Raw genomic sequence first — 12500 nt, 5'->3', positions numbered from 1 at the left:
GTTCTAAGATATGAGCTCTTGTAGGTTCTGGTTAGAATTCTTTAAATTGTCTGTAAATATTAACTGAGTAAAGGTCAATCTTATGTTTAATGATTACAGTGAAGCCTGTTTGTGTTTCAACAGTTTGGATGTTTTGTCTGATTCCTCTAGTCTCGACTGAAAATGAATCCTGAGTCCAGCAGAACGATGGAGATGGCAGCACTCGGCCGGCCTTTCAGCCTCGGGATGCTGTACGACTGCCGCCAAGATTCTCTCATCCCTGGTAAAGATTCACACGTTACCAGATGTGATTGTATTCTGCCATTTTTTTAGAAATCAATACGTAGACGGGGAACCAACCACATTTCAAAATAAAAAACTGTGGACTTATTTATTAGGCCCAAATCAGCAGTGCAAGTTAAAGGGACATGTCAAAGTAAAGGAAAGAAGAGTTTTCATAATATTACATCACATGTCACTTGGCAGATGCTTTTATCAAAAGTAACTTACCAACCGTGCATGTAACCTCTATCAGGGGCCATTTAGGTTCAGTATCTTGCCCAAGGACAATTCAGGATGCAGATGGGGAAGACTGAGGATGGAACCGTCAACCTTCTGGTTGGAGAATGACCACTCCACCCCCCAGCCACAGCCGAGAGTAAAGTCATAATTATATGACAGTATAATTCTTAATATTCATATTTTCCCTTGGGATCAATACGATTATTTTAATCCATTGACCCAATCTTATGAAAATTACGAGAAAAAAGGCAAATACATTTAAAAAAATTAAGAAAATACAAAATAATAAAATAACCACGAAGAAGAACTGGTCATAACCCAGACGTGAGCAACGATAACGTCAAAGTCGACAAAACATTTCTTCCTCCACTAAAGAGACAGTCTCTACGGAAGCGTACTGCATTGACTTGAAAAAAGAACAAATTAGATAATTATCTCGGAAGAACAGGGAAAGAAGCCGACATGCTTTTATTTTGAAAGTGAAATTCCTGTAAAGACTCAGACTTCTTGTTATGAATCTGTAACTTCACAAAGGAAAAGTTGTATGTTTTAGATTTAACATTTAGATTTAGATTTCAAATTTAGATTTCACATTTAGATTTAGATTCAAATTTAGCATTTAGATTTAGATTTAGCATTTAGATTTAACATTTAACATTTAACATTTAACATTTAACATTTAACATTTAAGTGTAACATTTAACATTTGGATTTAAATATTTAAAATATCTCAAAGTTGAAAAATATTGTTGTAAATGTGCAAAAAAGTGACTCTCAAAAATTCACACCAGTTTTTTAAACATGGTTTGAAGCTAAATGTGACAAAATGTTGCTGCTTTACAAACGGCACCCCATACTGAAGAGGCACAAGCTCTCACGGTGTTGTTTAGGGAAGTTTCAAATAAATCTGAAAACCTCAGGTAAAGTCTTGACTGTCTTTCGGGGGACATGCTACAGATAGATGAAGGATAGTTTTAATTTTTGTCCATTGGTTAATGGCTTTATTATGAAAGGTTGATGTATTGTTCCTGTTATAAGCAGGGTGTTGGTTGGGACTCTTGTTTTGAAAGGGGTTCTAACGGAAAGCGGTTCAATCGATAGAGAAAAATATGAAGGAAAGTAAAAGGGTGTGAGGGTTAGTAGGGTTAGTAGAGTTAGGGTTCGTAGGGTTAGGGTTAGTAGGGTTAGTAGGGTCCGTAGGGTTAGTAGGGTTAGTAGGGTCTGTAGGGTTAGTAGGGTTAGTGTTAGTATCCCGATTCAATAACCATCTCTCGTGTCCTTCCGGCTGAGGCCTCCTGACAGTATAAGAGAACAAACATTAGTCTTTTGTAGTTCACTGTTATTTATTCAGAAAAAGAGTCTGACAGAATTAAGAGACGCTGTATGTCACTTTAAAAATAAAAGCATGTAAAAAAAGCTCTGTTTTTCTGATTATTAGTTTTTCCTGTTTTTCCGAGATAATTATATCGGAAAAACTATTTTTTCTTTCTTTTTCAAGTGAATGCAATATGCTTCCGTAATTCTATGTGTTTGTGGTTCTTTCTTCTCTCAACAGTCACAATCTGTTTCTGACGATCTTGTCGAGCGAATGAAGCTAAACTTTAAGTATTTCGTTTAACGAGATGCTGCACATTCCTCGTTTTAACACAAGAGACAAACTGATCGACTGATGTTCATGACACAAAGACTAATAATGTGGTTTTATTCTCATAAATTTACAAATTCTTTTCTTGAAATATTACAATGAAACTGCAGATTTTTTTCTTTCAACTTTGTCCCAATACTCCTTCATACTGTTGAGATTCAGTTTTCATTGTTACTCTTCAATTGTGTTGTCCCTCATAAATCCAACTTTGGTGACATATGTTACGTTTATAGAAAATGTATTTGATTCCAGCATTTCATCCATGTTTACTCGTGTGCAGACTTCTTCCATCCGGCTCTTTTGGTGCATTGCAGAATACTTTGACTAGTTACTGCCCCCTGCTGGTTAGTGGAATAGTGTGACAGTATTAGTGGGGTTGTGTATTGTGTGATCAGCCTGAACTTGAAGGTGGATCCCGGTCCATAGTTAGGGAACCAATATGGCAGCATGTTAGGTTGTATGTGAGTTTCTCTCTCTGTCTTTGTTCATTTTTTGTTCATTTTTTGCGCTATTTTGTTTCGGCTACTCATTGAGCACACTGGATTTAAGGATATTATCATTCATCACATGAAATGAATGCGGACTACCTGGACTCTGAAGGGCTAGAACAAAGGCAGCAGTAGCGGCCTTGCTAACTCCCAAGGCCTCAGCAGCAGCAGCAGTAGTAGCCTTGCTAACTCCCAAGGTCTCAGCAGTAGCAGCAGTAGCTGCCTTGCTAACGTCTCAAGCCCCTAGCAGCATCAGCAGCCTTGCTAACATCTCAAGGCCCCAGCAGCAGCAGCCTTGCTAACATCTCAAGGCCCCAGCAGCAGCAGCTAGCATAGTAAACTCAGTAATTTAAAGACAATGGCATTTTTCTTAACTTTAGTATGTTTGTTGACATTTTGAGACCTGACTCCAAGGAATTTCCCCTTGGTGAGTACCACTAGCTATGTGTCGAGCATGCAAGACACTTACTATAGTGGCACTAATGCTAATGTTGCTGGGCATTTTCAGCAACCACAGTCTGATTTGGTCTGGGCCTCAAACCTGTGGTCGGACCCACCTAGGTACTTACCTAAACTTCTATGTTTTTTTACATTATATAATCTTACTCTTTCCCTTAAGGACAGGCATTGCCTGGCTTTAACCCATAAAAAAACTGCTTCAAAATGTAATGTGAGACGAGCAGTGATAATTGTACTACTCTTACTTCTGTCTGGAGATGTGCAATCAAACCCTGGTCCTGAATTGCAATGTATCCAGACTCCCGCTGATTTTAAATTAATGTCTGGTCTCAAATGTATTCATCTTAATGTGCGCAGCTTAGTACCAAAGATGGACATGGTCAGAATTTGGGTTAGATCAACAGATGCAGACATTGTGGTCATCTCAGAAACTTGGCTGACAAAATCTATTACAAATGAAGACATTAGCATACTCGGATACAATGTTTATCGTAGTGATAGGCCCAAGAAAGGCGGTGGTGTAGCCATTTTCGTTAAATCAAGATTTGATGCTTCAATTGTTTTGTCTGAGTCTATCTCTAAGCAATTCGAATTTTTGGCATTGAAGGTGGAAATAGCAAAGTCCCTCTCTATGACTGTTGTCGGGTGCTATAGGCCTCCATCTGCCACAAAGGAGGCATTATCGTCATTGCAGCATCTTTTGCCCAAATTAAATTATAATGAGCTTTTAATGGCTGGAGATCTGAATTGGGACTGGCTAAATGCAGTTTCAGATGGATTTAAATCTTTCTGTGACTCTATTAATCTTATCCAGCTGGTCAACCTACCTACAAGGCCAAATCTTAAAAAATCAGAAAAGTCCACTTTGATTGATCTAATTCTCACAAATGTTCCTCATAAATTCTTATCCTTGGGAGTTTTCTGCAATGATTTGAGTGATCATTGTGTTGTTACTATTTGCAGGGACACAAAGATCCCCAAACGTAAACCACGCATTATTTTCAAGAGGAATTTAAAAATGTTTAATGAACAGGCTTTTCATCATGATTTGTCTTTGGTAAATTGGGGACACATAGGTCTTTTGCCGGACGTGGAGTTAGCTTGGACATTCTTTAAGGAACACTTTGTGAAAATTGTAAATAAACATGCCCCCATCGGGAAATTCAGGGTTAAGGGACGAGATAATCCGTGGTTTTCCCCAGAGTTGTCAGATACCATCCATCGACGTAATGTGGCATGGGCCAAAGCCAGAAAAAGTGATTTTGCCTCTGACTGGTCTATTTTCAGGCAACTAAGGAACAAATGCACTATTATTATTATTAAAAAGGCTAAATCTGAATATTATTTATCTGTCACAACTGAGAACCTTAATAATCCACAGAAATTTTGGAAAGTAATTAAATCTATATCTGTAAGTAAAAGTCCTCCGGCTCTTCCGATATTTGTTCTAAAAGACTCGGTCCCAGTCTATGATAGAACTGAGGTTCTAAATTGTTTTAACAATCATTTTGTATTATCTGGTTCTTTGTTTGATTCTACGGGAGCTGCCCCTGTGTTTCCCTGCACAGAAGCTCCAAGGTTTTCAGGAGAACCCTTTAATTTCTTATCTTTTACTGTGCAGCAAGTGCATCAAGCCCTCAAAACGTTGGCTAGCAGAAAATCCCCTGGACCTGATTTAATAGAGCCCTACTTTTTAAAAATAGCAGCTGATTTTGTAGCACAGCCTCTTACAATCCTTTTTAATCTCTCAATTGAAAACAAAGAAATTCCATCTGTTTGGAAGTCAGCTTTTGTTACCCCCTTATTAAAAGGAGGTGATCCAGCAGCTTTAACCAACTACAGGCCAATATCAAATCTGTGTGCCTTGTCAAAAATTCTTGAATCTCTTGTGTGTGATCAGTTAAAAGAGTTTCTAACATTTAATGATCTTCTCTCAAAACTGCAATCAGGCTTCAGGAAAAAACACAGTACCATCACTGCAGCTACAAAAGTGATCAATGATATATTAGTTGCTCTTGATAAGAAGCAGCACTGTGCTTCACTTTTTATTGATCTGTCAAAGGCTTTTGACACTGTGGACCATGCTGTTTTAAAGCATAGGCTTTTTTGCTTGGGTTTGTCAAATCATGTAGTTTCCTGGTTCACAGATTATTTGAATGACAGGACTCAGTGTATTAAATATGATGGTCTGTGTTCTGAATTTGTGAGTGTCCACAAGGGCGTGCCACAGGGTTCAATATTAGGACCCCTCTTGTTCATTATGTACATTAATGATTTGGGAAAAAACGTGTCAGATGCTAACATGCATTTTTATGCAGATGACACAATTATTTACTGTTTTGGATCAACTCCTGCTAGAGCTGTTGAATCTCTGCAGAAACCTTTTGATGCAGTCCAGCACACACTCCTGCAACTAAAATTAGTCCTCAACACTGAAAAAACTAAACAAATGTTGTTTTCAAACTCTAAGAAAGTACCTCAAACTGTCCCCACAGTGTCCACTCTTGAGGGAAATGTCATAGAGGTGGTTCATATCTATAAATATCTTGGTGTCTTGATTGATGATTCCCTCTCCTTCAAACCCCACATTGACAATCTTGTGAAGAAATTGAAACTTAAATTTGGCTTCTTCTTCAGGCACAAATTTTGTTTCTCTTTTGAGGTGAAAAAGCGGCTTGTCATTGCAACGTTTTTATCCAGTTTAGATTATGGAGATTTGATTTATATGAATGCCTCAGCTAAATGTCTATGTAAGATTGATGCTGTTTACCATGCTTCTCTGAGGTTTATCACTAACTGTAGAGCCCTGACCCATCACTGTGAATTGTATTCTCGAGTGGGTTGGCCCTCTTTGTCCACCAGGAGGCTGGGACATTGGTGCACTTTTATTTATAAGGCCATGCTTGATCTACTGCCATCATATATTTGTAATTTAATCACACAGAAAAGTGTTGCTTCTTACAGTCTGCGCTCAAACAATCAGATGCTTTTGTTAGTTCCATTGGCCCGCACTGAATCAGGAAAAAGGGCATTTGTCCACTCTGCTCCCACCACATGGAACTGGCTGCAAAAAGATTTTTCTAAATTAACCGAAATGATTTCTTTGAACGCTTTTAAATCTACGATGAGAGCATTTCAGACCACTTCTTTTACTTGTAGATGTTTTTTATGAATTTTAATTTACTTGTAACTGTTTTTTATCATTTTAATTTCTGTTTATATGTTGTGAGTGTAATATTATGAGTGTACATATGTTATTTGTTGCTGCCTCTTGGCCAGGACTCCCTCGGAAAAGAGGTTTTTAATCTCAATGGGACTTTCCTGGTTAAATAAAGGTCAAATAAAATAAAAAATGAACCCATTCAAGCTAGCATTAGCTGCTACGCTACAGGCACAGTCCAATCTTGTCATTGGCTACTTTAAGTAACATGTGATTGTAAGTGAAGAGGTCGGTTATCATGCAGTTCCCGCTCCTTCTTTCTCCACTGTGCACGTTAATCAGAAGGGTTTTCCTACCTGTCGTTATCTCTCGAATGTCAAAAGTTATTTATAAGCTGTTTTCAGGTGTGATGGTCGAAGTTTTGAGACAAACTACTGAGATAATATCCCTAAGCATTGCTAATAGCTAACTACGTGGCTAACTAATTAAATTATATGTTTTATACCAGCTGCCAGTGCTATGAGCCTAAAGTGTCAACAATAATTTACCGTGTCAGTGAACTCTAATTATGATGTTACACTGCCCACTAGTGGTAAAACTACACCATAGCAACACTATTAATAAAGCAGCTCAAAGACCCACATATCTTTAATTTCTTGTTTCTTAAAGGAACATTAGTCATTAGCTTAAATCAACCAACATATTAGTTAGTCTATATTCTCAAGAGTTAGCATGTCATGTAAATGATCGACAGTATCAGCGTTTGGTAGATGGCACCGGAGGATTAACATATTAACTCTCCTGTAATCCTTGTTTCTTTGATAAAGTCCAACTTAAAAGGAGAGAACTACAACTGCCAAGGTGCGGCATAGCTTGGCCACCAAAAAGCAATTGTTAGTTTTTGTTTTATAGAAACATCTTTTTAAGGGAAAGTTGAAAGAAGAAATACTTTTGTTGATTGTAAAATTATTCCTGCTTCCAAATACAAAGATGATGAGTCTTGTTGCTTTTAGTCTTTCTCTGTTTGAAAGGTAGTTTAACCACACGTCTTCTTTGTTGGCAGGACTGACTCTGTGGAACCCCGATGATCTCGGAAAAGATATGAGACAAAGACCAAAACCTAACAGCCATTTTGAGATAGTTGCATCTGAATCGATTGAGGACAAATCTTCAGCACTAAAGGTTGAAGCTTCTCTGAAAGCAAGTTTCTTGGGTGGACTGGTTGAGGTGGAGGGATCGGCCAAATACCTGAATGATCACAAGACATCCAGAAATCAAGCCAGAGTAACACTGAAGTCTGAAACTACCACTAAGTTCCAGGAACTGTCCATGAAACATCTCGGAAGAGGCAACGTGAAACATCCGTATGTTTTTGACAAAGGATTGGCAACACATGTAGTCACAGCTATTCTTTATGGAGCACAAGCCTTCTTTGTGTTTGATCGTGAGATGTCAGAAACAGAAGATCATCAGGACGTTCAAGGCAACTTGAAAGTGGCCATCAAGAAGATCCCATGCATCTCTATAGAGGGGGAAGGTTCCCTGAACATGGATGACAAAGATAAGGCAAATGTTGAGAAGTTTTCTTGCAAGTTCCATGGCGACTTTTCTCTTGAAAAGAATCCTGTGTCCTTTCAGGATGCCGTACAGGTCTATCAAAGCCTGCCAAAACTACTGGGATCCAATGGGGAAAAAGCAGTTCCAGTGAAAGTCTGGCTGTTGCCATTGACAAGTTTAGATTCTACTGCTGCTAAACTTGTTCGTCAGATAAGTGTAGGACTAGTTCAGGAAGCACAGACAGTCCTGGAGGACTTCAGTGAGCTGGAAATGAGGTGCAACGATGCCATGAGAACAACAACAGCACAGCAGTTTCCTCAGATTGGCAAAAAACTTAGAAGTTTTAAGGAAATGTGCTCTGTGTTCAAACTAGAATTCCAACGAACTTTATCATTGAAACTTCCATCTATACGAGGAGGAGGTGAAGAGGAGGCTGTGCTTGCAGAGATACTGATGAAGAGACACTCATCTCCGTTCAACAGCAAAAACCTGACTGAGTGGATGGACTGTAAAGAGAGAGAAATCTCCATTTTAAAGTCTTTCACCAAGATGATGAAAAACACAAAGACCATCTCATCACAGAATGGTCTAGATGAGGAGATTCTCAGTGCAGAGCAGGTCCTGTGTTTTGTTTTCACCTCACTGGGAAACGCTGAGTCATACCTCTCCGCTTTATCAAAATACTTAAAGGGAACCACAACACCTGACGACCCTCAAGATCCACAGACCTATGATGTAGAGAAGGAGCAGTGGTACCTTTCAAACAAAGTTCCTGATAAAATGAGGAAACAAGCAAAGCTCTTCAGTGATTTTGCAGAGGCCAACAAGGAGAACATGAACATAAAGTTCCTCATAGTGGGTTTGACAAATAAGACACAAAAAGGTTCAAGCATCTACCTTTATGATGAAGGCTCTTCTCTCAGTGAGAACTTTGAACCACCTTCAAAGCCTGAAAGTGTGAAAGCAAGTGACATAAACCACAACAGTGTGACCCTGAAGATCTCTCCACCCAGATCTGGAGCCGAGAACATCACGTCCTACTCTGTTGAGTACTCTGTCCATGGAGAGGATGGATGGACACAGAAGACGGCGTCAAAGGATGGAGACGTCACAGTGAGCGACCTGAGTCCTGACACAGAGTACGTGTTCAGATGCAGAGCTGTCACCTCAGTAGGTGTTGGACCAGTCAACGAGGTCAGTGGATACATTAGAACTCGGCCCTGCAGCCCTCCTGGAGAACCTCGAGTTGAACCAAACTCAAGTGAGATAACCGTTAGCTGGCAGAGACCTGCTGAGCTTGGACAAGATGTCCACATTCTGAGCTACATCGTGGAGTACGCCCAAGCAGACAAAGTGAGGAAAGCAGAAGATCTCCAGTGGAACCGAACAATGTCAGGAGCTGAGAAGGTGATCATATCAGAGCTTCTGTCAGAGACAGAGTATGTTGTCAGGGTCAGGTGTGACTGTGGTGCAGCTGGCAGAAGCAAGGAAAGCATCTCTGTGAACGTCTGCACAACAAAACGTCAATTTGCTCGTCTTGCAGATTACCTGAAACATACTAGCAAGACTAAAGATTGTGAATCCCCCTCAGTTTACAAACTGTCACTGAAAGAAGAAGATATTGATATAGATGGATGCAGAAGATATAACTTAGGTGAAGAAAGGATGAGGCAGAATCGTACTATCATGCTCCTCGGAGCGACCGGCTCAGGAAAGTCCACACTCATCAATGGGATTATCAACTACATTGTAGGTGTGGAGTGGAGGGACAATTTCAGATTTAAATTAATAGTGGAGGATCAGTGTAGATCACAAGCTGAGAGCCAGACTTCTGCAGTCACTGTGTACAAACTGAACCATCAGGAGGGGTTTAAAATCCCCTTCTCCCTGACTGTGGTGGACACTCCAGGGTTCGGGGATACGAGAGGAGTCGGAAGAGACAAGGAGATCACAGAACAAATCCGTAAGCTCTTCATCTCAGTCCATGGAGTCAGTGAGATTGACGCAGTGTGTTTCGTTACTCAGGCTTCTCTTGCACGACTGACAGCTACACAGAGATATGTCTTTGACTCTGTGCTGTCACTTTTTGGCAAAGATGTGGCAGAGAACATTGAGATGCTGGTGACTTTTGCAGATGGTAAGCAGCCACCAGTCCTTGAGGCAATCAACACCTCTGGAGTGCCATGTCCCAAAAATGACTTCGGACTTCCAGTTCACTTCAAGTTCAACAACTCGGCACTATTTGCAGACAACAGAGGCAGCAGTGACAGGGCCTGTGAGGAGGATTCAGATGATGATCACAACTTTGATGAAATGTTTTGGAACATGGGTTCCAAAAGTATGGAAAGGTTCTTCACTGCTTTGGGTAAAATGAAAACCAAAAGCTTGCAAATGACCCAAGAGGTTCTAAAAGAGCGAAAACAACTTGAAACAGCCGTTGAAGGTCTTCAGCCGCAAGTGAAAGCTGGACTAGCAAAGCTTCAGCAAATTAAAACAACCAAAGAAATGATAAAACAACATGAATCAGTCATGACTTCAAATGAGAACTTTGAGATAGAGACGAACTTCATTCAGCCCGTCAAGAAACCGCTCACAAATCGTGGACAGTTCCTCACCAACTGCCAGAGATGTTCAATGACCTGCCACCAACCCTGTGCAATCGAAGAGGATGATAGAAAAAGTGGCTGTTCATCTATGGATAAGGACGGGAGGTGCACCGTCTGCCCTGGAAAATGCATTTGGAACGTACATTTCAACCAGACATACAGTTGGGAGTATGTTCCAGTGAAACAGAAGCAGACCCTTCAAGACATAAAGAGCAAGTACGAGAAAGCTAAGCAAGAAAAGTTCAGTGTTAAGGAACTGATCGAGAGGCAAGAGGAAGAGATCTGTCACCTTCAGGACATGATGGTGTCTCTCATGGATCAGTCAGCTAACTCCATAACTCGTCTGCAAGAGATTGCCCTGAGGCCGAACCCCCTGACCACCCCCGACTACATTGACATGCTGATTGAAGGAGAGAAGTCCGAGGCTAAGGAGGGCTACCAGGCTCGAATCAAGTCTTTGGAGACAATGAAGGACAGAGCAACAATCATCTCCAAGGTCGCCAAACGAGACAAACTTAACAAAACGGACGAGCAGTTGTCTGAAGAAAGGCAGGAGACCAAAGAAAAGAAAGGATTGTTAAGTAAAGTGGTAAATTTCTTTGGGTTCTAAGTCTGCGTAGCCGTGTCAGGGGGGGGCCTCAATGATAATGACAAACAACATAGGAAGTACAGCTAATTATTAAGCTAGCGGTTCAACATGCTCATAGTTAATTTGATCTATGTCACATGCTACTGCTAATATCAACATTATTCTATTAGCATAGATACTGCTATCATAACAATGAATTGCATGGAAACAAGCTACAGCTGGTGTGAACATGCTAAATCACATGCTACACGTCAGGGTAACACACTAACTGTGTCTCCAAACTATTGCTTATGATTAAAAATCTGACCAACAAACTTTGAGTCACTCTTTAAGTATCATGAATATGCATTTTTATCTAAATTCATCCAACTGAAAGAAGATACACACGTGATGAAAACACATGTGAACATAAACATGAAGTAAACTGCTTATGATGCGTTTGTTGGACTTTTGTGATTTAAGGAGTTTTGATGTTTGGTGCAAAGTGAATAATTGTGTTACTGACACTGTATTCAGTTAAGTGATGGTTAAAACAAATGTGATGTAATCTGTACGGAACCCATCGACCCGAGAGGACGACGGAAAGTCTTCAGTCTATCAGATCGTTTCTTCTTTCATCAAATGTTATTGAACCAAGTGATTCTCAGTTTGTACTTTTGATTTAACTGATAAATCAGATTACAGCATATTTAACAAAATAAAGGTTTAAATTTAAGGTTTCTTGTTGTGATGTCTTATTTTAAGATTCTTATATTGGAAAAAAATCTGAGGACCTAGAGGACGTTAACTGTGTCTAATGAAAAAAGAACAAGCACTGATTTTTATTTATTCTCCAAATACTCTCATGCATTAAAACAGTTAAACTGCACCGTCTGATCAGAAAAAGCTTGAAATAAGAAAAATGTTCCGTAAATTCCAGTTTGTAACTGAGGCTTTGAATCAGTCATGACGTCACCTTCATGTGCTAGAGGAGAGAAGCAGGTCTAGGCAGGTGTTCTGAGATGATGCCGTTTATTTGAATTGAGGAATGTCACAGCGAGTCAACATGGAAGCTGCCTGACGTTCACCGACTCAACAGGTGGACAGAAGAACACAACACTGACAGCAGCTCAGCAGACAAACACACGTGTGGTCTTTGAATTTAATGAAAAAGTTACATATAGTATTTTGCAAGAAATTAATATTTCAGGTGAAACTCACACGGTTCTGTTTCTACGTCCAAGCAGTGAAACAGTGAAGCTGCCACAGCAACAGGCGTCACTTTAAAAACACAGTAAAGGTATTTTAACATGTTTGGAGTAAACACTGCAAAAAGTCAAACTTCCTCCATCAAATGACAAGAGGAGGTTTCACATGGTCTCATAGTAAATAATAATTATAATAATAATAATTCAATCAGGGAACTTCTGGGGAGAAAAGTACAAATCACTCAGATAAAAACTTGTGATTCTTGCTGCTGCAGATGTGGAACAAGTCTCCAACCTTTAACCCGACT

The 12500-nt window shown here is 39.8% G+C and overlaps 2 protein-coding genes across 3 annotated transcripts in view; one reads left to right on the top strand and one right to left on the bottom strand.

Annotated features, from left to right (window-relative positions):
* The first annotated feature begins 156 nt into the window (after positions 1 to 156).
* Positions 157 to 11714, top strand: LOC133968507 (uncharacterized). Its single transcript, XM_062404599.1, has 2 exons — positions 157 to 262; positions 7317 to 11714. Exons 1-2 carry the CDS (start codon positions 163 to 165, stop codon positions 11024 to 11026), a joined length of 3810 nt encoding a protein of 1269 aa, XP_062260583.1. The 5' UTR covers positions 157 to 162; the 3' UTR covers positions 11027 to 11714.
* A 285-nt stretch (positions 11715 to 11999) lies between these two features.
* Positions 12000 to 12500, bottom strand: part of slc39a6 (solute carrier family 39 member 6) — a 9028-nt gene continuing 8527 nt past the window's right edge. For both annotated transcript variants that reach the window (XM_062404602.1, XM_062404601.1), the window contains exon 12: positions 12000 to 12500. This exon is cut by the window's right edge and continues 2008 nt beyond it. The gene's annotated coding sequence lies outside the window, so the exon portion shown is untranslated.

This window comes from Platichthys flesus, chromosome 14 (genome assembly GCF_949316205.1).
Source record: "Platichthys flesus chromosome 14, fPlaFle2.1, whole genome shotgun sequence".
Classification (NCBI taxonomy): domain Eukaryota; kingdom Metazoa; phylum Chordata; class Actinopteri; order Pleuronectiformes; family Pleuronectidae; genus Platichthys; species Platichthys flesus.
Note: the sequence above shows the minus strand (reverse complement) of the source record. Positions and strands in the feature narration are given on the sequence as shown.